The sequence below is a fragment of the Magnolia sinica genome, chromosome 3, assembly GCF_029962835.1.
Source record: "Magnolia sinica isolate HGM2019 chromosome 3, MsV1, whole genome shotgun sequence".
NCBI lineage: Eukaryota > Viridiplantae > Streptophyta > Magnoliopsida > Magnoliales > Magnoliaceae > Magnolia > Magnolia sinica.
In genome coordinates, this window is record NC_080575.1 from 1,061,770 (window position 1) to 1,086,381 (window position 24,612).

At 40.6% G+C, this 24,612-nt stretch overlaps 1 protein-coding gene across 1 annotated transcript; it reads right to left on the reverse strand.

The window, feature by feature from the left end:
* Window positions 1-2,449: 2,449 nt before the first annotated feature.
* On the reverse strand, window positions 2,450-15,171 carry LOC131239217 (uncharacterized). Its single transcript, XM_058236819.1, has 3 exons — window positions 14,742-15,171; window positions 4,557-4,763; window positions 2,450-2,861 (listed from the first exon to the last, which is right to left on the reverse strand). The coding sequence occupies exons 1-3, from the start codon at window positions 15,141-15,143 to the stop codon at window positions 2,712-2,714; spliced, it is 759 nt and encodes a 252-aa protein (XP_058092802.1). The 5' UTR covers window positions 15,144-15,171; the 3' UTR covers window positions 2,450-2,711.
* Window positions 15,172-24,612: the final 9,441 nt, after the last annotated feature.

Consider the following 24,612-nt stretch of genomic DNA (forward strand, 5'->3'; position numbering starts at 1 on the left):
TGGACCCCATTATTGAAAACAATCAAACCTTTTCTGGATCATCTTTTTTCCTTGATGTTGATCGGTGGTTTGGATCACACAATCAAAGTGATTTTTTTTCAGAGGGACAGATAATGAAAGGTGGGCACCACATAGAGTGTCTAGATCACAGATAGGATATTTTCTAGTAATAAAGAATATGGACCATACCCTTATTGTGTGTGAGTGTGTGGACTGTCAATTTCCTATCAATTGATCGAATGGTGAAAATCATTATATCAATGCAGATCTTCGTGAGGATGGGAATCAGATGTGAGCGGGGAGCCCAATGTCATGCATGGTCCAAATCAACAACTAGACCTCCCTATCATAATGAATATGAACCATTGATCAGATGGTTGGGATCATCTGATCAAAGTGATTTTTAAGAGGGATGAGCAATCAAATGTTGGCCCAACATGATGGATGCCCTAGATCAATTACCATAACTTCTCTATTAAGATCGATATGGTCGCTCCCATTTTCCTAGCCATTGGCCAAATGGTTAGAACAATTCCATCAAAGTGGCTTTTAAGAGGGATTAGCAATCAAGGGTCCCACATGAACGGTCCAGATCATGTATAAGAGGGATGAGTAATCCAAACGTGGGCCCACATTCCGGATAGAAGTCAAATGTTTCTTTATGATAAATATGGACCACACAGTTCCAGCCATTAATTTATTGTTAGGATCATCCAATAAAAGTGATTTTATTTTATTTATTTTATTTTTTGGGGGGTGGGGGGCAATGAAAGGTGGGTCCACTTGATGGATGGTCCAAACTATAGTTGCACAAAGTGTGACGCCAAGTGGCACCAGATCCCGACATAAGAGCTGGGAAGCATCTGTTTCCGAATGTCTCAAGTACAAATAGGTGGGAAGATGGAGCTGGAGTGCATGTTTGAAGGGTGAATTGAAGCAGGAGCAGAACCCAGTTAGAAGGTTTGTGACGCAGGACAATTAACCACTTGCTCCAAAAGCTCGAACTGAAAAATCAAACTGATAGAGCATGGCGAATTAATCCCTTTTATCTCATAGCCTAGGCCCCAAATCCATGCGTTAGGTCCTCGGCCGAAACCTCCTTGTGGGCCCCAAATTCATCGGCTCCGCCTCACACGACCCCAAATCCGTAGGTTGTGCGGGCCGCCCACCCCGAGTGTGCCCCTGCATCCACAGGCCACCCGATCGAGCCCAGTGTGAAAATGCCCCCACATTAATCACCCCCGGTGAGGAGTGTCGAACTGCACGAGACCTCCCGCTCTGATACCAATTTGATGAAGGACAATTAACCACTTGCTCCAAAAGCTCAAACTGATAGAGCATGGTGAATTAATCCCTTTATCTCATAGCCCAGGCCCCGAATCCATGGGTTGCCACAAATCCAAGGGTTAGGTCCTCGGCTAAATCCTCGTCGTGGGCTCCAAATCCATGAGTTTCGCCCCCTTGTAAGCACCAAATCCATGGGCTCCGCCTCACACGAGTCACCCGCCTGACACGGGCCTCAAATCCATGGGTTATGAGGGCCACCCACCCCGAGTGTGCCCCTGCATCCATAAGCCACCCCACTCGAGCCCGGTGTGAAAATGCCCCCGCATTAGTTTGTGCAACTAAAGTCCAAATGTCTGATAGAAACTCTTTGAATATATTGTATATGGACCATCCCAAGTTACTTGGATCGTGCACGTAATACGGGAACGAGCATGCAGTATCACGACTTTCCCGAATGCATGGTACATTAGGGGGGGACCAAGTTTGTCACTCCAACACATACTATATACACAACATAGTTACATATAAAAACTAATATTCTGACGTTGCAATTTACATATGAAGAGGGATGATTATTATTATTATTGTACATCAGCATGGTATTATGTGCCTACCATTGCATAAATCAAATAATATATATCTACATTCTCAATATAAATATTATGACTTAATCAATGGTAGGAGTAGAGAATCACAACTCCGGTGCGGGAAAAAAAAGAAGTGATGCAGATCACAAAAATGACTATAATCAGAATCGCGTGATTTACAGTGGAAAACTTGAGGGGGTTGACAATCTAGATAACATTGGACAGTCCATTTCCTATCCATTGATGGATGGTTAGGATCATATTATTAGAGTGGTTTTCCAGAGGGGTGAGCCACATCATGGGTGGACCATTTCCAATACAATCAATATGGACTTCATTTTTATAGCCATTGATAGTTGGTTAGGATCATCCAATCAAAGTAAGGAATGGGCAGCCAAAGGTGGTCCTCACATGATGATGGTCCAAATCAATGATCGTACCCTCTTCCTCCCTCCGCGTGCGTGCGTGCGTGTGTTACATCCATTATTCAACTTTTCTATAATATAATTTATATCTTTTGGATTGTCCAATCTCTAGAGATTTTTAAGGAATCAAGAAATTAATGTAAACCTCACTTCCAAAATAAAATTTTGATTAGGCTACCAAACTAAAATTTGGAGAATTTCACAAAGAAAACCATAAAATAAAACTTGCTATATTTTACCAGTTCAAATGCATTGGTTGCAAGAGACCCTTTTTGTTTCTATTTTTGGGTAAGCAGCAACTTTTGAGGAGACAATAGGACCACCAGCAAATCTTTCCAATCTGATGGCCTTGCCATCCGTAGCAATTACAAATATCACTAAGCTGGCTAAAGCGACAAAAGATGCAGCTTACTCAGGATATATTTGCATTCTTCAAAGACCTACACACTACCACGCCAGCTGACGTCCGCATAGGCATAGGATGCCCTCCAAGAACAGCAACACAAGAATCAGTAGTCTTGAGATGAGGCTGTACAGATTCCCAGATCTTTTTCTTTTGAACCTGTGGTGTTCATTGTAATAAGCATAGAAAGAAAGAAACAGGGTGAATGGATGTCCAGGACAAAGGGTTCAACAAAAGACTAAAAAAGATGTCCCTGACATGTCCGTCTAGTGTAACCGCATGTAGATGAAACAAAAATGACCTTAGTGTGTTTCCCATTAAAAGAAAAAAGTAAAAAAGGCCCTTAGCATGTTTACCACAGATGATCGAATTCGTGAATGCTTTCTCACGTCTCCCATGACAATCTTCGGCAGCTGGCGTCCATTTTTAGGTGCAAACAGGGATCCTTCTTCTTATCTTGGGTTACCGTTGTGTATTGCAATATGGCTAAGCATCTTTGGGACAAAGTCATTGAGAGAATAGAGAGAAAATTAGCTAGGTGGAAGCATCGGTATCTTTCATTGGGGGGCCATCTAACTCTTATCAAATCGGCCTTCACCAATATGTCGATTTATTTCATGTCTCTATTTAAGTGTCCTAAGCCAGTTTTAGATAGGCTAGAGAAATTAAGGAGGGATTTCTTTGGGAAAGGAACAGGGGATTCTGCCAAGTTTCATTCGCTTAAATGGGATGAAGTTTACAAGCCACTAGCTGAGAAAGGGGCTGGTTTGAAGCCACATTCATTGTCCTAAGCCAGTCATCTCACCCTTGTTTCAAGACAAAGACTCGCCCCATCCCTTTGGTTGTTTCTTTACACGCTCGCTTTATGGGTAGCACGGGCACACCCCCCCCCCCCCCCCGGCGGGGGATAACAGCTTTCGCCTGGCTTGTAGGAAGGAAAAGAGTTCTAACTATACACAGCCTTCAAAGGAGGTCTCCCATCCTCCCGAACATATGTTTCGTGTGCATAAGGGATGCAGAATCTATCGATCATCTTTTCATTCATTGCCCCTTCGCACGCCAAGTTTGGGAGCACTTCTTCCGCATTTTTCATATCTCATGGATGATGCTGAAGTCAGTTGATTAGCTCTTGTGGGCTTGGCATGGAGGTGGAGTGGGGAAGTCCCAAAAATCCATTTGGAGACTAGTTACAATGGGAAATTTATGGTTCATTTGAAACGGCCGTAATAGTCATTGCTTTCATAACAAGGACTGCTCTGCTGTAAAACTATTCATATGATGTCTTGGAATGGGCTTTCTTTGTAAAATCAGCTATGCACGCTGATCTTCCCTCCTGGTTTTCTTCTTAATTCCTGTATTTTTTCCTGCTTTCACAGTTAATAAATATTTTTGTTCTCTCTCTCTCTCTCAAAAAAAAAAAAAAAACACACACACATTGGATGGTAGTGCATGTGGTAGTGATGGTGGTAGTGGTGATGATGCGCACAAAACATTCTCAACGAAAACAAATAAATTCAAAATATTCAATCACAAGCAAGCATTTGATATTTCTAGAGAGAATAAACATTTACAAGAATTCCCATCAATTCATTGTAAACTTTGTTGTGCACAAACTACAAATAAGAAATGTGTTGAAACAACATATGCATGAACTGACCACAAAACATTATTATCAAAAATTTGAAATCATCTGAGAAAGAGTAGGAGAATTATCATGTTGAAGGAATTCCAAAATGTAGCTTTTAAAGGAGCTACCTGGGACAAACAAATGCAGTTGCTTTGGAAAACAAAATTTAACATATGAACTTGGAGCAATTTAATAAAGTATGGAAGATTGAAGCTTCAAGACAATACCTGATTAGGTGTAGCAGCATTTAGTTGCTTTTCCTTTTCATCTTCTGACCCAAACCAAATTCTTTCACCGGGGATTGAACCTTCAGGTGGCAAAAGAAGCTCAACATTCTCATGTGATGCATCAGAAGCAGCCATAAGCATCCCATTTGACTTGACACCACGCATGTTCCTTGGCTTAAGATTAGCAAGGACAATAACTTTTGTGTCCTGCATGTGATATCTATTCGTATCAAATAAAACTGCATGAACTGAAATTACTTAATTCTCTTCTAAATAAAAGAATGCAATAACACATGTTAACACAAACAAATATAATATATATGTTGAAAGCATTAAAGAGGGATTAACAAATAATGCATACAATTTCCTCGTGGTAACTTATGATGATTTCATATAGTATGCATTTTTCTCTACTTAGACTATGACCATAAGCTCAAGCAAACCTAGATCCCACCTCCCTCTTGGCAACCTCATTGCCTTATTAAATCCACCATGAAAAATCTCCCAACGTACCACTCAAGTACTTGTCCCTCTTCAAAATTCAAGCTAGAGTAGTCGCAAAGAAGCTTGCAAAAGAATTCAATGAGATTTCCTCTAGGAGATTGGGAGGTATACTACAATTGTCGCAATTTATTTTTATTTTATTTTTTCAGAGAAAAAAAAAAGCAGAAAAAACGCAAAAGAATATAACCCAACTCTACAACTCAAAAAAATGAGAGATTGGCCGGATTATCAGCTTTTACACAGAAGCCAAACCCAAAACATTATATTCGACTTCCCTAATGACCTCCTCGTACAAAAATTTCCAATTTCGAAAGCATCACTTCATATGCTTTCCCCATATGGACCAAAGCACCACAAGAAATAGAAGATGCCCCAAAGCTTTCCCATGTTTACCCACCCCACCTCCATGCCAAGCCCAAAATAAGTCTACAATCAAACTTGGCATAACCCATGCAAAATGAAGAGCAGAAAGGAAGGAGTCCCACACCTTTCAAACAAAACTACAATGAATGAAAAGGTGTTCAAACGATTTTGTATCATCCATGCACATCAAACAAATATTAAGGGGAATGAGGGCCCTTCTTTGCAAATTGTCAATTGTTAAAACTCTCTTTCTTCCCATGAGCTAAGAAAAGCTGATGCAGAATAATTAACCACTTGCTATAAAAACTCTAACTGATAGAGCATGGCGAATTAATCCCTTTATCTCATATAGCCCAGGCCTCAAATCCATGGGTTAGGTCCTCGGCCGAACCCTCCTCGTGAGCGTCAAATCGGCTTCCGCCCCCTCGTGGGCCCCAAATCCATGGGTTCCGTGAGTCACCCACAGTGAGTGTGCCCTGCATCCCACAAGCCACCCCACTCGAGTCCGATGTAAAAATGCCACCGCATTAATCACCTTCAGTGAGAAGTCTCGAACACGAGACCTCCCGCTCTGATACCAATTTGATGCAGGACAATTAACCACTTGCTCTAAAAGCTTGAACTGATAGAGCATGGTGAATTAATCCCTTTATCTCATATAGCCCAGGCCCCAAATCCATGGGTTAGGTCCTCGGCCAAACCCTCCTCGCGAGCGCCAAATCCATGGCTTCTGCCCCCTCGTGGGCCCCAAATCCATGGGTTCCACCTCACATGAGCCACCCGCCTCACAGAGGCCCCAAATTCATGGGTTCCGCGGGCCACCCACAGGGAGTGTGCCCCTGCATCCCACAGGCCACCCCACTCGAGTCTGGTGTGAAAATGCCCCCACATTAATCACCCCCGGTGAGGAGTGTTGAACACGAGACCTCCCGCTCTGATACCAATTTGATGCATGACAATTAACCACTTGCTCTAAAAGCTTGAACTGATAGAGCATGGCGAATTAATCCATTTATCTCATAGCCCAAGCCCTAAATCCATAGGTTAGGTCCTCGGCCGAACCCTCCTCATGAGCCTTCCTCATGAGCCCCAAATCCATGGCTTCCGCCCCCTCGTGGGCCGTGCCCTTGCATCCCACGGGCCACCTCACTCGAGCCCGATGTGAAAATGTCCTTGCATTAAAAGTCATCTGATGCAGGATGGTCTAAACTAAAATGCATGTGTGAGCACAGAAATTATCCAGCGAAATAAATTAAGCAAATCAATTGAAATATTCAACATTCCACATCATAGTAAATATAATAACAAAGGAAACATGCAATATTTGCAGACCATCATCACAATCCTGCGGTACTGTATTCAATCATGCATGGATTGGATTCGGTGAGGGATGGAACCTCCCGATCTTGCATGGTTTTAATCCAACAATCAATGCAGCTTCTCTAGTCCAAAAAATCAAATGATTTCTGGAATAGGGACGACTGAAAAATCTGAGAGAGGGTTGGGATCAATTCTCAGATTTTCAAGGTCACTAGCAATCAAAGAATACTAAGCATAAAAAGAGAAGAAGAATGTTGAAGGGCTAGAAATAGAATTTAGAATAAGAGAAGAGATTAGGAAAAGAGAAGAAATTACCATAGAGAGAAAGGGATAGGAGGCACCAAGCTTTCATTAAAAAAAACATTATTAGGTTTAGGGTAGAAAACTCCATATTTATATATTTAGATTTAAAAGAAAATGACTAAACTACCCCTATAACAAAAGAAAAGGAAAGGAAAACGCACAAAACAAAGATTTCTTAAAAAATAAAATAAAAAATTCCGCGTAACAGATCAGTCTTCTAACTCATCCTACACGTGTGTCCTCCTAATGTGGGGCCTTCAATTAATCCAGGGACACATGTAGGGTCTTCAAAATCCTCATTGGTTGTGCCACGAACCATCTTCGAGCCATAAAGATGTATTCGTCGGCTGCCTTCGTCTTTTATAAACTTTGAGTCATCACCATCACTCTAGGAGGAGCGTCGTATGACCAAAAGAGATGCAAGAGATGAAGATTGTGGGTCTCCCCGTTAATTAACTTATAAAAGGAGCGAACAGAGATGAGGCCCGAACTATGAACTTTCCAAACCATTAAATCTTTTTCTTGAATCGAAGGGGCAACACTCTTCAATCTGACCAATAAATCCACAAAATCAAAGAACTCATTGGACAAATCCCTACGACAAGGAGTGATGATGAGAAGGAATGGTCATTCATTTTGCAAGCAATTCCTAAATTTGGAAATAAATCTAGAGGGGGCCAATCGTTGACAAAAGGTGTTAAATTCAAAGTAGGTGGCAGTAAAAGAATTTGTTTTGGAAGGGTATATGGCTTAAGAGACCACACTTGCTTTTAGACTTCCAAGGTAGCATTCTCTCACCCGGGCGAATTCTCTTGTTAAGGAATATGTTATTAGATTGTGGATGGAAAAATTGTTTGGTCATTCCAATTTGACACAATATGTCGAACTATAAATTTGTGATGGTGGTGGATCTCCTTCATCTTCTTAGGAGACAGCCCTTCCTATATCCCACCTTCGACCATGAGTGATGAGGATTTACGCGCGTCATCCATTCGAGTGTATGCAAGGAAGAGGAAAGCACCGGTATCTCTATGGCTAGACAACCCGTACACGTGACCCACTTGGCCCGGATCATCATGAGCTACATTCCAAGGAGTATTGGGCCGTTGATCTTCATCGTTATATCGTTTCGACCACTGGATCGCGATCGAGGACCATTATCGCCATCGGATCGAGATCGCGGCCACCCATGGGGCCCGATGGGAGGCATATAGGCCATTTGATGGCATAGATTTGTTTTAGGGTTTATTTGTTAGTTTATTTTACATTTTTGGACTTTTATGAGCTCTATGTTACATTTTATTTAGTTTTAGGGATAATTTGGTAAATTGATAATAAAGGCATTATTGTAATTTTTACCTCCCAAGTTCTTTCTCTCTTCATGTGATTTGAAGATTACTTCCAAGTGATTTGGATTTAGGTTTGGTGTGATGCCATTCCTCTTCAACGGAGGTGCGAGGCTTTCTTTTTTATTCCATTTTCTCTCTTTCCTTTGTTCAAAGAGGCATTTTATGCAAACTTTCATCTTTTTCCTTTTTGCTTTTAATTTATATACATATGCAAATCCCTTCCTTCTTTCTTGCTTACTTCACCCACATTAACCCAACCAAACCCAAACCTGTGAAATCATCAAACCCTAGCCAAAACCGTCCACACATGTGACCGTATGACCACACGTGTGAGTCATCATAGTTGGTCGTACGGCCAGCCCTACACTCTTCCTTATTTCCCCATCAAAACCCCCTTGAATCTCTAACACTAACCCCAACCTAAACCCTAGATCCCTAAATTCCCAAATTTCCCAAATCCTCTAAACCCTAGGTTCCTAATTACCCTAATTGACCTGAAATTTCCAAACACCTAACCCTCCAATTCTACAATTCCCATCACTTAGGACTTGAAAACCCAAATCCTTTAACCAATCAAGCAACCTAAGCCGCAATTTCACCTTTCCCCTAAATCCCATGAACCCTAGATTAGCCTAAACCTTAATTAAGCAAACCGTAATTAGTATTAGCTTCCCCTTTTGATTTAAATTAGTTCCTATGCTAATTGGATGTTTCTACATCCATAAGATCCTATCAATTAGTGTTTTAATGGTCATGCAACGTGTAGTTATTACATATGTGCCTTGAAATTCTCATGGTCTAATGCATGAGTATTGATATGTATGATGATTTAGCGTAGTTTGTAAATTTTAATTATTTAGATTAAGCTGCTGATTGATCTCACTTGTTTATTTATCCACATGCATGTGTCTTGCATCAACGAGTCCCTTCACTTATGGGGCAACTAATTCCTCCATATTTAAAATACCCATAAACTCCATTCCAAATTTGACGGGTCTATTTGGTTTTCCAATTACAACAGTAATTGGCTAGAAATGAGTAATGATTACTAACCCTTGTAATTGAGTGGTGACATCACTTACATTTTATTGCAATGATCACATTATACCTGGGGGTGTACATCGAGTCGAACCGAGTCGAGCTGGCCTTAGCTCGACTCGGCTTGGCCACTAGCTGACCCCAGCTTGAACTTGGGTCGGCTCGGTCCTCGAGCCTGACTGGTCAGCTCAACTCTGTTTGGTCAACAGCTCGGGCCAGTTCGAGCTGAGTTCGCCTGTGCAACATTTTCTTAAACACATGGACCGCACTTTCAAAATCTCAATGTATGTAAAACAGCAACAGTGGTTTTACAGGTATTTTATCAAACATCTTCTAAGCAACATAAAAATCAAGAAACAAAGGGTATTTGTTTCATATACATACCTTCCTTGGCACCAGCCACACTTCGTTGAGTCATTTCATCAAACGCTTGGTGAGCAACATCAATATCAAAGTAACCGAGTCACCGAACTGGTTCGATCCGAGTTCGATTCGAGTCAAGTCGAGCTAAGGCCAGCTCGAACTCGGCTCGACCTCATTTTTGAGCTCAAAAAATCAGCTTAACTCGGCTCGAACTCAGCTTCGAACCAAGTCGAATCGAGCTTTTTCAAGTCGAGTCGAGCGAGCTAACAAAGCTAGCTCGGTTTGTGTACACCCCTAATTATACCATTGTTTGCTTTACAAGGGAATTAACATTAAAATGGGCGTTTTGGTATGTAAAAATGTAATGATTACAATTTCCTTTTACCTCTTTACTTCAGATTTGTATTTAACTCTCATTTTTTGTGCAATAATTCTCCCTTAACCAAACACACTGAAAAGTAAATCATGGCTCATTTACTTTAAATTACACCAGAAATTAGAAAAACAAACACACCATAAGTGAGGGACTTCGAATAAATTACCATATTCTCATGAGATTCAATGCCTAGGAGCTATGATAATATGGAAGCTTTTCGCTCTTCGATCTTGTAAAGAACTTTTGTACACCATTCCCCAAACTTTATTTTGATGAGTTTCAATGTTTTCATGAACTAAATCCAACCCACAATTCTTAGAAATTTGGTTCTTTTCTTTTCCTTTTTTTTTTTTTGAAGATTAACATCAATTTATTTTAAAAAAATAACCGCTAAAGGCGAGAAAGAGAACAGGCAAGGCCTGTTACAACCAAAAAAGAGAAATAAAATACTAGGATCGGAGATCCAGAGATAGAAACAACCCAAGAGAAAAAAGAGGAGGAATTCTAGAAGCAACGATTATTACTTCTTATTCCAAATGGCCCAAAGGGTTGCCAGAATAACCAAACACCGACTAACTCTAAGATCCTTCCCAACCAAGGTGTTCCGTAACAGTAACAGTGGCCATAACGAGCACACCATTACCTTTACGATACGGGGCATAACGGCTGTTACGGCCCCATAACGGCCGTTACAGTCTTCTTTTTTTTTTTAAATTGAAAAAAACCTCGAAAAACCTGTATCTGCCCCATAATGTTGATTAAAAAGTATGAAAAACATGTATTTGCCCCATAATAGACTATTATGGGGCTGTTATGGCCTTTATAGGGGACGTAACGTGCCGTTAATGGCAATTATGGGTCATTTTTTTCATAATGGCCGTTATAACCCCGTAATGCGTAACGGTTGCCACCGTTACCTTTACGTAACGGCCTTTACAGCCCCGTAACAGCCTTTACGGCACACCATGTAATCCCAACACATCCCCCATGCTAGGCAAAAAGGAGATCCTCAACAAAATAAGGCATAAACCCAAAAGGTGTAGTGAAGGACCGGGTGAAATTTGGCTTTTCCTACCAAATATCCCCAAATAAAAAAATGGTGAAGGACTGGGTGAAATTCCTGATGTTTCCAAAACAATCAAGTTCTCATTTGGTATCGGTTTTGGTCAATTGGATTTGTTGGCACTGCCAAACTGATTTCCAAAGAGACATAAATTGGAAGGTAGTCCAACTTACTCTTAACTAGAGGCTAGCCTTTAGAGATCATTCTTCGACATCAAAATACGTCCTTGTGAAGGCACAAATACAATCAAGTTGCTTTGAGTAATGAACTCTAGAAAGCTTATCGTGCTTGTCTTTATACTACTTCTACCCAACTTCTTGAGAGAGAACCTTATCATGTTGAAATCAACCCGAAGAATACATGGTATATTACATAAAGGAATTGAATTGTGTTCAACTTGGAAGTCTTCCCTTCTACCATCCTTTGTGAGAGCATGGATTCAAGATGACCAACTAGAAATCGTCACAATTTAAGATAGCTTTATTAGTAGCAACACAAATTAATTGGTTAGAATCATAAACTTTAGCACTTCAAGACTCCAATAATTATACATCTGCCTAAGTTTCCCCTCAACAAAATGAAATGTATGAAATCCCAATCAAAATCTTTTAAAAGCCAACATTCTATAGTCAAACTCTACAACGACCTTTCAAATTTTTATTCTTGAATTAGAAAACGTCAATTCCTTGCTTTCTCATCCTAAACCCTAGAAGAAGAAAAAGTCACATAATTACAACTCCAGCTAAGTGGTGAAGGAGGAGGAGGAGAAGGCGCATAACTGCAAGCGGTGATTTATCTATTGGTATTGACGCATGTATCACACCCTTGGGATATAGAAACATACCAGTATTGCATGGGAAATATCGCATGTACAATAGAATGCATTGTTGTTTTTGGGAAACAATGCAATATTGGTCGAATTTTTCAACAAAAGTTCATTACGCACTAAAAACTCAAAGATCAAAATGAAAAAGTACATATAATAAGTTTCCTTTGCAAGTGATGTAATTATATCTAGAATTAGTTCATATCATTTACAAATCATAGAAGATATGTATGAAAAATATTTTACAAAAAAAAAAAAAAAGAAAAAAAAAAAGAGGCTTTCAATGTATGGTGCATTTATTTAAAAAATAATAATTATTTTTTATAATTTAAAATTTAAAATTTTATTTTTGAAAATAAATAAATGAGTGTGGTTGAGGTTAACATTAGTATACACTCATAAATACTTAAATATTGTGAACAAATAACATCTAGCCAATATAAAAAAAATTTTAAATTATTTGTTTTTCAATATTTTTATGGAGAAATTTCAATCACTTCCGTCAATCTGTAGATCAACCTATAAAGCACTCTCACATGATTTTTTCACACTCTAATTGCAAGTTAAATGGGTAAAATAGGGAAATTTTGAAATATTCTCCAAATGCCCCCATTTTCCCCAAAATTGAAAAGTGAAGGTCAAAATCTATGATTGAGCATGCAAAATGTGCAAAATTATGGATTATTGACTCCATTTCACATATCCTAAGCAACTTAAACAAGAGAAACAATTTAAATTAAATTAACAAAAACTCACGAATTGAATTCCCAGTACCACATGCTCTCTTATCACAATTTTTCCACCCAAATCCCCTTTTCTCTTCAGACAAATGAAAAGGATTGGTACAAATCCCCTTAGGATGTAATCCCATTAAAAAATTCAGAGAAATTTTTATTTTTTATTTTTTTTGGTGATTTTCTCTTTTTTTCACAAGGGGTTTGACGCAGAATCCATATCGTTGACTAAGTGGTGAAGAAGTGTTGCACTTCTTCTTCTTCTTCTTCACCACTCGATTGCACTTGTAATTATGTGACTTCTTCACCTTATTATGTGACTTCTTCTTCCTCACTACTCAGTTGCAGTTGCAATTGCAATTATGTGACTTCTTCTTCTTCTTCTTTTTCTTCACAACCATTCAGTCGCACTTGGAATTATGTTGACTACTTCTTCTTCTTGAAGTCACATGCAACCAAGTGGTGAAGAAGAAAAAGAAGTCACACAATTGCAAGAGTGACTAAGTGGTGAAGAAGAAGAATTAATCACATAATTGCAAGTGCAACTGAGTGGTAAAGCAGAAGTCACATACTTGCAAGAGTGACTGGGTGGTGAAGAAGAAGAAGAAGAAGAAGAAGTCGCATAATTGCAAATATAAATTCTTGGTTATCGATTGTCCGATGTGCACCAGTAAATCCGGACTGTCCATCTAAGGCATCTTACCGCATAAGCAATGAAGAAGAAGAAGTCTCATAATTGCAAGTCCAAAATCACATAATTTCAAGTGAGATTAAGTGGTGAAGAAGTCACGTAATTGCAAGTGTGACTGAGATATGGACCTTAACTCACAATATTTAGCTTCTCCAGTTGATTGTCCATGAGGGCATTGTCCCCAATAACAAGCCATGAAAAGATCAATGCACAGAGTGGCAAGCGGAATATTACTCCATAGTACTCTTTAATTTACCAATAAAATCCTATCTGGTATCTTGACCCAGATGCAACCAACTCCCCTAAGCTTGGAACCAACATGCTCAGTAGATCATTCCTAGAAATAGAAACACGGCTAGACCACAATTGACCAAGCCCTCCTTGCATCTTGGTCCTTGTGCTATCTGATCCAGGAAAAAAAAAAACTTCGACTAATTCCAGAGCAGAGGATTCAAAACCTTCAACTAATTCCAAAGCAGAGGATTCAAGCTCAGATCCTCCTATATGAAGGCAAGAACTGAGCAATAAGTTTAGTCTCCCATTGAGGATGAAGCATAATTAAGATCATGTTGATAGTGGTTAATGAATTTAGATCACTGATTATTTTCACTAAGCAGTTCATCTGTTGGCCACAGGCTTGATTGTGGTGATCATGGGATGTGTCCATCTGGGAAATGCAGCCCTTCTTTTCTAAAATGATAATGCAGCCCATGATTGGAATGTGCGCAGAAAATGGATGGCGGATGAATCCTACCGCTTGAGAAATGGTAGAAGATGAACAAAAATAATGTGGCGGGCCCTTTTGCTTCTTTCCAGGAGCTATTAACTTTGATCCAGTTGTTCCCATATGAGTGCTTCAACCCTGATAGATCCCGAATCCCATCAGAAATACATTGTGTTTGTGTGGTTTATTTCTAGATAAATTGCTTTTAGAGGTTGTTTGGATGCTGTAAATGATTTAAGTTGTAAATGATTAACAGGTGTAAATCATTTACAGCCTGTCCTGTTTAGCCTGTAAATGGAGAGCCGTTAGGTTAGGCTGTAAATGAAATCCCTAACATTTTGCCATCCAAACACAGAGTGTAAATGATGTACATGTAAATCATTTACAACTTGACCCATTTACAGGCATCCAAATGACCCGCCTCCTACGAAGATTCTAAATGACCCCTTAGGTTTTAAAGGGACGCCTCCTAAGAAGATTCCAAGGATCTCAGAACACAAGAAGGGATGATGAGTGAGTAAGAGGACGCACCTGAAGCTCCTCTAGAGGGATGAATTTGACAAGACCACTGCATATCGTCCTAGGTTCAGGTTCGCCCACATCTACCTCTTCGACATAGAGGGAATCAGCTTCTGGATGCATCCAGGCTCTTAGGATACGTCCAACTCTCATGTCCAAGGCATCAGCAGCTTCCTTTATTGGATCGGAGGAGGAGGAAGAGGGTATAGAATCGACAACGCTGGTCTCCGCAGCCTCCGAAGGTGCACAGAAACTCCTGGAGGGAAACCAGCTGCTCCCGGTTACTATTGGTGGGCATTGCTTTCTTTGTTTGAGAGGGAATGAGAAGCCTAATATCGGAAAGCGTGCGTTGAAACAACAGCTTCGGTAAGAGACGACAAGGAGTGCTCCATTTCTCAGAACAGCGCTGCCCATCACTGTGTCCGGTGATGAATGCCGTGTAAGAGAAATCGGATAATAATCTCCTCTCCGAAACGACGATGCTGTATATGATAGATATCAACTTCTTTTATCTGTACCACTACCATACCGTATGGATTCGATGCACAGGGGCTATGGCACGTGAGACGCACGTGGAATGAACGGTTAGACAGAGAGATTGGGAGACTGGAGAGAATACAATAAGAGGGGGGCGGAGGGACGGCAGTCCTCTCTATTCATTACGTGTTTCACGCACCTCGTAAAACATAGGTTCTTTGGGCACCACCATTTCTAAATGTAAAATCCACTCCGTTCCATCAGCTTCTATACTCGCTCAAAAATAACCACCATTTCTAAATGTAAAATCCACTCCGTTCCATCAGCTTCTATACTCGCTCAAAAATAAGCTAGATCCAAAATTTGATTGGGCCACGCCATGTGGAACAGTGGGAATGGGATGGCGACCTTAGGATTATGTGTTGGGTCACCATGTGGTGTATCTTACCCGCTACTCATGTCTAACTCACCAGCAGACGAATAGATGATATATATATATATAGAGAGAGAGAGAGAGAGAGAGAGCCATGCTCACACACAACTAGTTGGACATTGCATTTTCGTCCAACTAGCCATGCATTTAATGAAACAAGTCCCTCTTAATTAATGCAAGTAAATGCTTCCCACCGCATACTAATTTCATTTTGGCATGGAAAAGGGGCCACGGCTTGGGTGGGCGCCATCGCTGTGTTAATGTAAAATCAACCCCAACCACTAGGTATATCACCCCATGTTAGATCAAGGTCTCAATTCTCATCTCCATCCTTAGTTCAGGTCAACCACACTAGTGGAAACAGTGTACATGAAAAGGTTAACCCACTAAACTATTTCCCATGGTGTGGCTCACATGAATCATATATGGGCCTGATTTTTGGGACCCAAGCTTACTTTTGGTGTGACATCTAATGGATAGAATGGATTTCAGAGTTTCGTCATGATATGCCCCGTAAAAATCAAGGATGGATGTCTCCCTCCTAATTGTTCCCATTGGTGTGGCCCATATGAATCACCGGTTAACCTGATTTATTGGCTCTAGGTTTATCACTGGATTACACATCTAATGGGCGGAGTGGATCTCACATACATGTCAGAGTGGGCCCATAAAAATCAGAGGTGGGAGTCCATGTGGTTCCTTTTCCCAAAACACTACTGCTTGGCGTAATTTAATATGATAATTAATGCTCATGATGCTTGGAAGAGAAGTGGCGTTATTTTGGTAATTAATCCTCGTAATGGGAGCAGATGAGTGATTTAAACGAACTTTGGAAAAGAGTGGCCCGTTCGGGTCAGCCCACCACGGTGTTAGTTTTAAATCATGGGTGGGCTTGATTTTTGTCTTCTTTACCCAACATAAGATTACACATCTAATGGTTGGAGTGGATCACACATAAACATCAAGGTGAGTCCCATAAAATAAAAATAAAAAATCAAAATAGAAGGTATGGTGAAATTCTTTTTTCCAATTAAAAAAAGTCCAAGTTCGTCGGGTTGGAGTACCGTTTTGTGACAACCGGTACGTATCATCCAACCTTTTGCTTAAAAATGACATCCAATCCGTCTAATAGGTTGGCCCATCACAAGCACTACTTTTTTTAAACACCACAACAACCAAATATACAAGTCAGTTGGCCAACCACAATTTGGTTGATTTTAATGGTGGGACTTTCTATCTTAACTACTTACCATGGTGTAGCCCAATCTAGTGTTGAATCTACCTTAATTGCCATGAACAAACACAAGGTGGCCCACATGATAGACGAGGTGGATCTACTCCACATGAACTCTTTCCTTCTAGGAAAGCAATGCCGCGTTACCCTTAGGAAGGTCAGGCAAACTTTATGCTAAATACTTTATGAAAATCCCGTGGTATTCCGTATTACCATATGACTTCCTGTGAATATACGAGATTTTCAAACTCTCAGCCATATCAGACACTGATTTGAAGAGTATAATCGGACCCACAAGAGGTGTGCTGTGTGGCCCAAAGGTCGCATTGAAGAGATTTCCCATGCATCATAGCCCATTTTTCCCACAAACGTCCATGTTTGTTTCAAATTTGCATTTCAGTGTATTTTTCAATATGCCCCATCCATATTTGGGCCCAACAGATGAACCGCTCAAAATCAACATACACATGACTGCGTCCAGCACAACAAATAACTTCAGCCTGTAGTTATTTGATTTGCAGGTCATTTCCTCATTGCAATTCAATTCGAAATTGCATCCAAACACAGTTTCCAACTTTTCAAGTCTCTGCTAGTAACTAGCAAATCCCTTCTCCAAAACCAAATGGAGATTGAATCATCGGGCCTACACGGTCCCACACAACAGCAAAGGTATAGCTTGCCCACACAGGATGCCCCATGGTGCCAGCGATCCAAACCATTGATCTGATGGACCTGTCTGCAGACAGCAGATGCCACAGAATATTTCTGTATTGAAGGATTCCAAGTTCGCAACACTTCAGTCGATGGACTATTTTGTTGAATGAGCAATACTGTTGCATTTCTCAGGACCTTTTCAGGTCATCCCCCATCCACATGAGGTCCATCAGATCAATTGGGATCAGAAATCGGCGAACCACACATACATAATCCTGCATTATCAGAAAACTTTAAATTTGCGGATGAGCAAGACTCTATAATTCCTACAAGCTAGCCAGCAGTCAATCACCTGCAAAGACCACTTAAGATTATGATCCGATGAAGACCACTTCTTCAGCCAATGGGGCTATAATGCTCTCAAACAGAAATGATCAGAATCAGAACTACTGATGACTTCCCATGGTTTTAAGACTCAGACGAGTTTTATGCAACTCATCTACGTCAACTCAGATTTGGCAGTAACCAATCATTTCCAATATGAGTCATTTCCACGAATTTCCCGATCAGTGGCTCATACTCAACTGCTTCAACTCGAGCATCCAAACAGGAATTCATCTTGCTAGAGTGCACCAAATCAGCAAGCTCCTGAACTTCCCTAGTTATCGATGGGACAAGCTCCGATGCTAAATCTGATAGTTCAGTCGCGGGCCCACTCAGCACATCTTCTCTAGCCACCGGAAACCTCAAGTCTGTGAATAACTGAAGTGCCTTTTCCGCAGCAGTATCTAAACTAAGTAATGCTGCTCTGCATTCCGTGATTCTTTCTGAGTAAGTTGTGTTTGTCATGTAACATCTTGCTGTCTCATTAGTCAAGTCATTTTCTTCATGATTGTCAGTGGAGCCTGAAGAGCTTCCACTTTTATCTGCACCCTACAATAGGTATGGAATGGTAGCCGAATCTTAGTATGTATGATCAAGTTCTCAAAAATGTTAGCTGTGGGTTATGTTTAACAAGGCCTCAGCAAACTGGTATCCAGCACAAACCCAAAACGAGGAATGCTACTTGCAGCCATCAATCTCCAGGCAGCCTGCCAAAGTGGCTTGGTTGTATGAGATCCAAGCCATTCACCATGTGGCCTGCTGTTAATTAGTCCTGGATCGTAGATCGAACCATTCCATGCTTCTAAATATTGTCCAAAACCTGGTTGAGTTGTCACAATTTTGGTGGGCACGCAAAAGCGTCACTGGAGCAAAACTGACTGAAACTAAACGAGTTGAGGCAAGTCATACCAGTTTCTTTCTCCTGGCGAGTAGCACTTGGGAACCGCTATTTAAAACCATTGGCCAATTTTCTCATCAGGGAGGAAAGCATACACATGAACTAGCCTGTTTAAGCATCCAGTTATTCGCACACGCATGAGGCTCGCCTAATTGATTAAACTGGTCTGATTTTGACTAGGGCACATTAAGGGCCTGTTTGGATACCACCAAATAAGTTACTTTTTCTACTTACAACAGTAGATAAGTTACTTATTTCAGATTAGTAAGTTTGGTTTATGATTAGTTATAACTTATAAGTAACTTTTTTACTTAAAAATACATAATCACTTCAATTAATTTTTTTTAGCTTTTCTACTTTTCAGAAGTTGCTGAAGAGAGGAAGAGAGACGAAAGAGAGGAGAAGCCGATAAGTATGTTGTTTGCCAAACATACTTATCTTCTTAATAAGTAGAAATTAAGATAAGCTACTTGTGGAATAAGTAGCTTATCTTAAGCAACTTAAGATCCAAACGCACCCTAACTGAAGAGCTCCTGACGTATGGGCCAAATCTAATACGAGTATGTCATGGACGTGGATGGCAACCAGGTACGGTGACTACTGATGTGCAACTGCGAGTAGGATTCCTAACAAAGACTACTGAAACTAAAACATTTGCTGGTGGAAAAAACTTTATGCCCTCGATCATATAGTGTACGCAAGCTTGACTTATGTTACTGAAATCTTTTAGTAAATGAAAATTCTAAAAGAAATTGAAGTTTCATGTTTTAAGTGAAACAACCAAGATTCCCTTTAAATCAAGGTTTTAGAAACTAGAATGAACTGCCCAGGCCCCAAATCCATGGGTTAAGTCCTCGGCCGAACCCTCATCGTGGGCCTCAAATTCATGGGTTCCGCCTCACACAAGCCACCCGCCTCACATGGGTCCTAAATCCATGGGTTTTGCGGGCCGCCTACCATGAGTGCGCCCCTGTATCCCACAAGGGACCCCACTCGAGCCTAATGTGAAAACACCCCTGCATTAATCACCCCCATGAGGAGTCTCTAACACAAGACCTCCCGCTCTGATACCAATTTGATGCATGATAATTAACCACTTGCTCTAAAAGCTCAAACTGATAGAACATGGCGAATTAATCCCTTTATCTCATAACTCAGGCCCCAAATCCATGAGTTAAGTCCTCGGCTGAACCTTCCTCGTGGGCCCCAAATTTATGGGTTTCGTCTCACATAAGCCACCCACTTCACACGGGCCCCAAATCCATGGGTTCCGTCTCACACAAGCCACCCACTTCACACGGGCCCCAAATCCATGGGTTCCGCAGGCTGCCCACCCCAACTGTACCCCTGCATCTCACGGGCCACCTCACTCGAGCCCGGTGTGAAAATGCACCCGCATTAGTTACACTAGGACCTGAACAAAGACCCAGTGAAGGTTCTAATCATAGCCAACTCAAAATGAGTACTCGAACCAATTCCTTTAATTAGAATGCTTATATTGTAATATGATTTTTTATGTTTCTTGAGTGCTTTCAAGATTTTTGAGTCCTCAAATGGAGTTTCTGCATTAGAAAATGGGAGCAACCACATTAACCCGACTTATGCCTTGACCGTCAAGTTAACTCACAACAACTTCTAGTCAAGCAATAGTTCAACAATGGAAATTCCTCAGTGAGGTTTCTTTTATACATTGTAAATTGAATGCGCTTTGCACATGTTGGTCACCTATCATAAGGTAGAGAACCGTCTTTAGAGCTTTGGCCATGAAAACATCTCTGGGCCTTTTTTACAGAATACGTGTTCTCAACTGATATGTATATAAGATCTTCTCTAACTGAGAGTAGGTTTGTTCTTTAGCTTCATATGTGTGTGACGATATCCACCACATTTATTACAAAAAAAAAGAAGCAATTCCATCCCACTTAATACCCTAAAGGGGTATTTAGCGTATAGAATTATATGGTATTAAGTGCGATGGAATTTTATTTTTTATTTTTGCAACAAATGCACTTGTCTGTGTCACTTAATGCCATGGAAGTGAGCTATTCACTCTGGTGTTTGGATCATGTAGAATGTAAGGCTTGAATACATGTTTTGATTCATATAGTGTTTGGTTGTACATAGAAAACAACTACCAATCTCGAAATTCGTGTTAAAATTATAGTGAAAAGTAAGGTGGGGCTCACCTTGGTGTTTGTGAGTAATCCACCCCATTCATCTGTTTTGTGAGATCGTTTTAGGACATGATACGAAAAGTCAAGCAGATCCAAAACTCAAGCCGGCCATACGAGAGGAAGGAGCATGGAAATAATTTCCTACCGTTGAAACCTTCTTGAGTTCCACCTTGATGTTTATATGTCATCCCAACTATTTATAAGTTCATTCCTATTGGGATGAAATGACAACATAGAAAATTTTATATCATGATACGAAACTTTTGTGGCCATATGAATGTTTCAATGGCAGTCACTCAATCTCCACTGTTTTCTCCGTGTGACCCACCTGAGTTTTAAATCTACCTCATTTTTTGTCACTTACCCTATAATGATCCTGTAAAACAGATTAATGGGGTGGATTCTCCACAAATATCAAGGTGAGCCCCACCTCCATGCCCACCGTAAGAACTTCCTAGCTCATGCTGTTTGGAGGAAATCTCATGGATTTCACTTGGGAAAGCCTTCTTAACCCTCCCTACTCCATGCATAGGATTCAATGTTGGAAACCTAAAATGAACTAAATAGGGATGATTTTTCAAACTAAGGGATTTAAAGTTTCATACCACTTAGTACCATCTAATTCCATGCACCAAATACCCCTAAAGGTTTTGATAGAATGCTACCATGTTGGCCCAGTTTTCACCATCCAATGGCACACTTAATAGCTTGCTGATTCATTGAGCAATGGATGACGTGAGCATGAAAGTATCAATTTTCACCATCCAACTGCACATTAATAGCTTGCATATTCATTGAGCAGTGGATGATGTGAGCATGAAAAGTGTTGTATTTTGTTTCAAAATATACATCAAATTTTGGTTTTTAAAATTTTCGATTTCCCTCAACATTTGAAAATTTTAATGCTTTTGAGTAGTGGATTTTGTCCCACATCGGATTTGACAAAAGAGAATATCTTTATATATAAGATTGACCTTTTGCCTTGGGCTTGAGTCCCATTCAGGGGACATGTGAATTTGGTTCGGGGGGGAGGGGGGCTATAGCAATTGTTCTAATCTGTGCCATTGACCACATGCGCGCGCGTTAAGTCGAGCCGAGTCCATGTCTGCGACGGGACAGGATGGGCTGGGTGCGGGTGTGGGAGCGGTGCGAGTGTACTCACGTTGGTGTGTGTGTGTATGGGTACTTGCGGGACTTTATTTGTGAGAGTCTACTCGCACTTGCACATTTTTGTTTTAAATCAGAGAGATGTGTCTGTTCCAGTTAGTGGAGTCTATATAAAGACTTCCAATTCATATTTAAAAAATACGAAAATCCATCTCTCTTATAAAACTCTCTTTGATATTTTGTTTTACGAATTTTAATTGCTGAGTTCATTGCTGAGTCAACGCAGCACTTTTGGGTTAAACTGCAAGTGGTTCAAGCCCGCGTACAGTGAGTGTACCGCTGGGACCGGGTCATAGTCGTTGTATCCTGTAGGTCGATTGCTCTGGAAACCTGTTGACTTAGGATGCTGTCCAAGGGAAGCAAGTTCGATTTCAAGCCGAGTGACTCACGTCACGCTTCAAATCAAATATATAAGTTTTCTATCTCTAATTTTATTTTCTTTTTTTGGTTCTAGATTTTAATAATCTATTTAATTCAACCAAATATTCCAATAAAAAGTACCAAATATTGGATATATAGTGCACTCGTTAAAGTGGCCCACACATGTTTATTGAATTTGGACCTTTCTACAAACGTTTAATTTCATATACAAGTGTGATCAGCTTGATCTGCGGACCAATACCATTCGTGATGTACATTACCTAATTATAAGCCTGCCATGGAGCCTACATTCTATCCATTATTTATTCTATGTATAACCTCAAAATAAAAGATTATAAAGAAAGTACAAGAATAATTTGAATTTGAAGAAAAAATAAACTAAGTATTGGATAGCTTTGATCTCCCAATCAGGTCAGATTATTTGGGGACCATCTATACACGGGGAGCCTCACCCGAAACAATAGCTTATGTTGATGTAGAAATACAGTCGCTCTTTCCCTTGGCTCGTGAACTTGCACAAAGAGCAAGCAAAGAAGATTTTGGCTCATGTGCCAAGGACCCTTCGATGCCAATGTCAGGAATATGGGTCTAGTTGGGTATACAAGGGTTAGGTCTAGAGATTGTGCATGTCTCTCCTCTCCGAAAGCCTTCTTATTTATAAATGGGAAGAGGTGGTGGCATGGAAGGCATCTATTCCCGTTTTATCGGGGATAGAATCATATTAGGATTCGGATCCTGCGCGTGGCAAACTCTTCTGGATCTTCGGCGAGGAGATCCCTCGTGGGAGATGGTCTTCGTGATCCTCGGCACGAATCGCGGGCCGAAGGGGCCTTGGTTAGGTCAGGTTTGGTCCAACATTGGGGTCAGGTTCGGCCTGATGTTGAAGGGTTGATCTCGCTAGCTGGGGCTCTATCGTGTCGAGGTCGGGCACAGTCTTCTCACTGAAGTCGAGCTCTGTCTACCCGCAGAGGTCAAGCTCGGTTTCTCTAGTGAGGTCTAGCTTGGCCTGGGATTTGAGATGTGGTTCAAAGTGGAGGTCAGACCTATTGCTCGCGAGGGCACTTGACCTAGCCTGTCCTTCAGTAGGTCGGCCTATTTTCCCACGAGAGCTTAGATCGCCCATCCATGAGCCACACTTGTGAAAGCTCGAGACTTCAGTGCATATATGAGCACGGAGGTTCACATTATCCCTGTTTCATTTTGGGAGAATTTTTATTTATTTATTTATTTAAATAAAGCAGATGAGAGAGAGCATTGATTGGAGAGAACATTAAATGAAAAGAAAATACATAGCAGAGGCTTCCTCTCCTATTTAATGCAGATGTGTTGGAGGCCTCATTTATACGGAAGCAGATTGGCTAGTGTACCATACACCAGCTATATAGCTGTTGTAGTTACGTGTCTGTGAAGACGAGCACTAACGCTCCTCGAGCTCCGAGTTGTACAAACGATTCAAAGGAGATCAAAGTTTTATGGGCCCCACAGTGATGTATTTATTATATCTACACCCTTCATCTATTTTTAGAGATAATTTTAAAGCATTATCCAAAAAATGAATCATATCCAAAGATCATCTGGACCACACCATAAATAGAAGCGGAGATAATGATTTTCAGTGTTAAAAAATTTCTAGGGCCCACCATAACGTTTATTTTCCATCCAATTTGTTCATAAGGTCACAAAGACTTGAATGAAGAGGAAAAACAAATTTAATATTGATCCAAAACTTTTGTAACCCGAAAAAGGGTTTCAATGATAGACGTTCAATCCCCCACTGCTTTTTTCAGTGTCATCTAGTTGATAGTTAGATGTGTCTTATTTTTCTTCTCAAGCCTTAATATGAGCTCACCAAATGGATGGATGGTTTGGATATAACACATACCTCGTGATGAGACCCACAGAATTTGCTGACGTCAATACAACAATTATATAGCTGGTGTGAGCCAATCCGCTTCTTATTTATACTCCAACTCGTTGTGTGAGCATTGCTCTCTTGTAGACAAAATCTTGAGCTGGGACCTAGAACCAGCATAAACATTATGGGCAGCTTTTAGGTTGTACTTAGCTCATTGTGGACCTAA

Bases quoted from the DNA above. Each gene is read 5' to 3' on its own strand.
- LOC131239217 (XM_058236819.1), bottom strand. From the start codon at position 15,143: ATGGGCAGCGCTGTTCTGAGAAATGGAGCACTCCTTGTCGTCTCTTAC. The intron at 4,764-14,741 runs GTGCGTCCTCTT...TATCACATGCAG, and splicing joins TCCCTCTAGAGGAGCTTCAG to GACACAAAAGTTATTGTCCT. The intron at 2,862-4,556 runs GTATTGTCTTGA...TGAACACCACAG, and splicing joins ATGCTGCTACACCTAATCAG to GTTCAAAAGAAAAAGATCTG.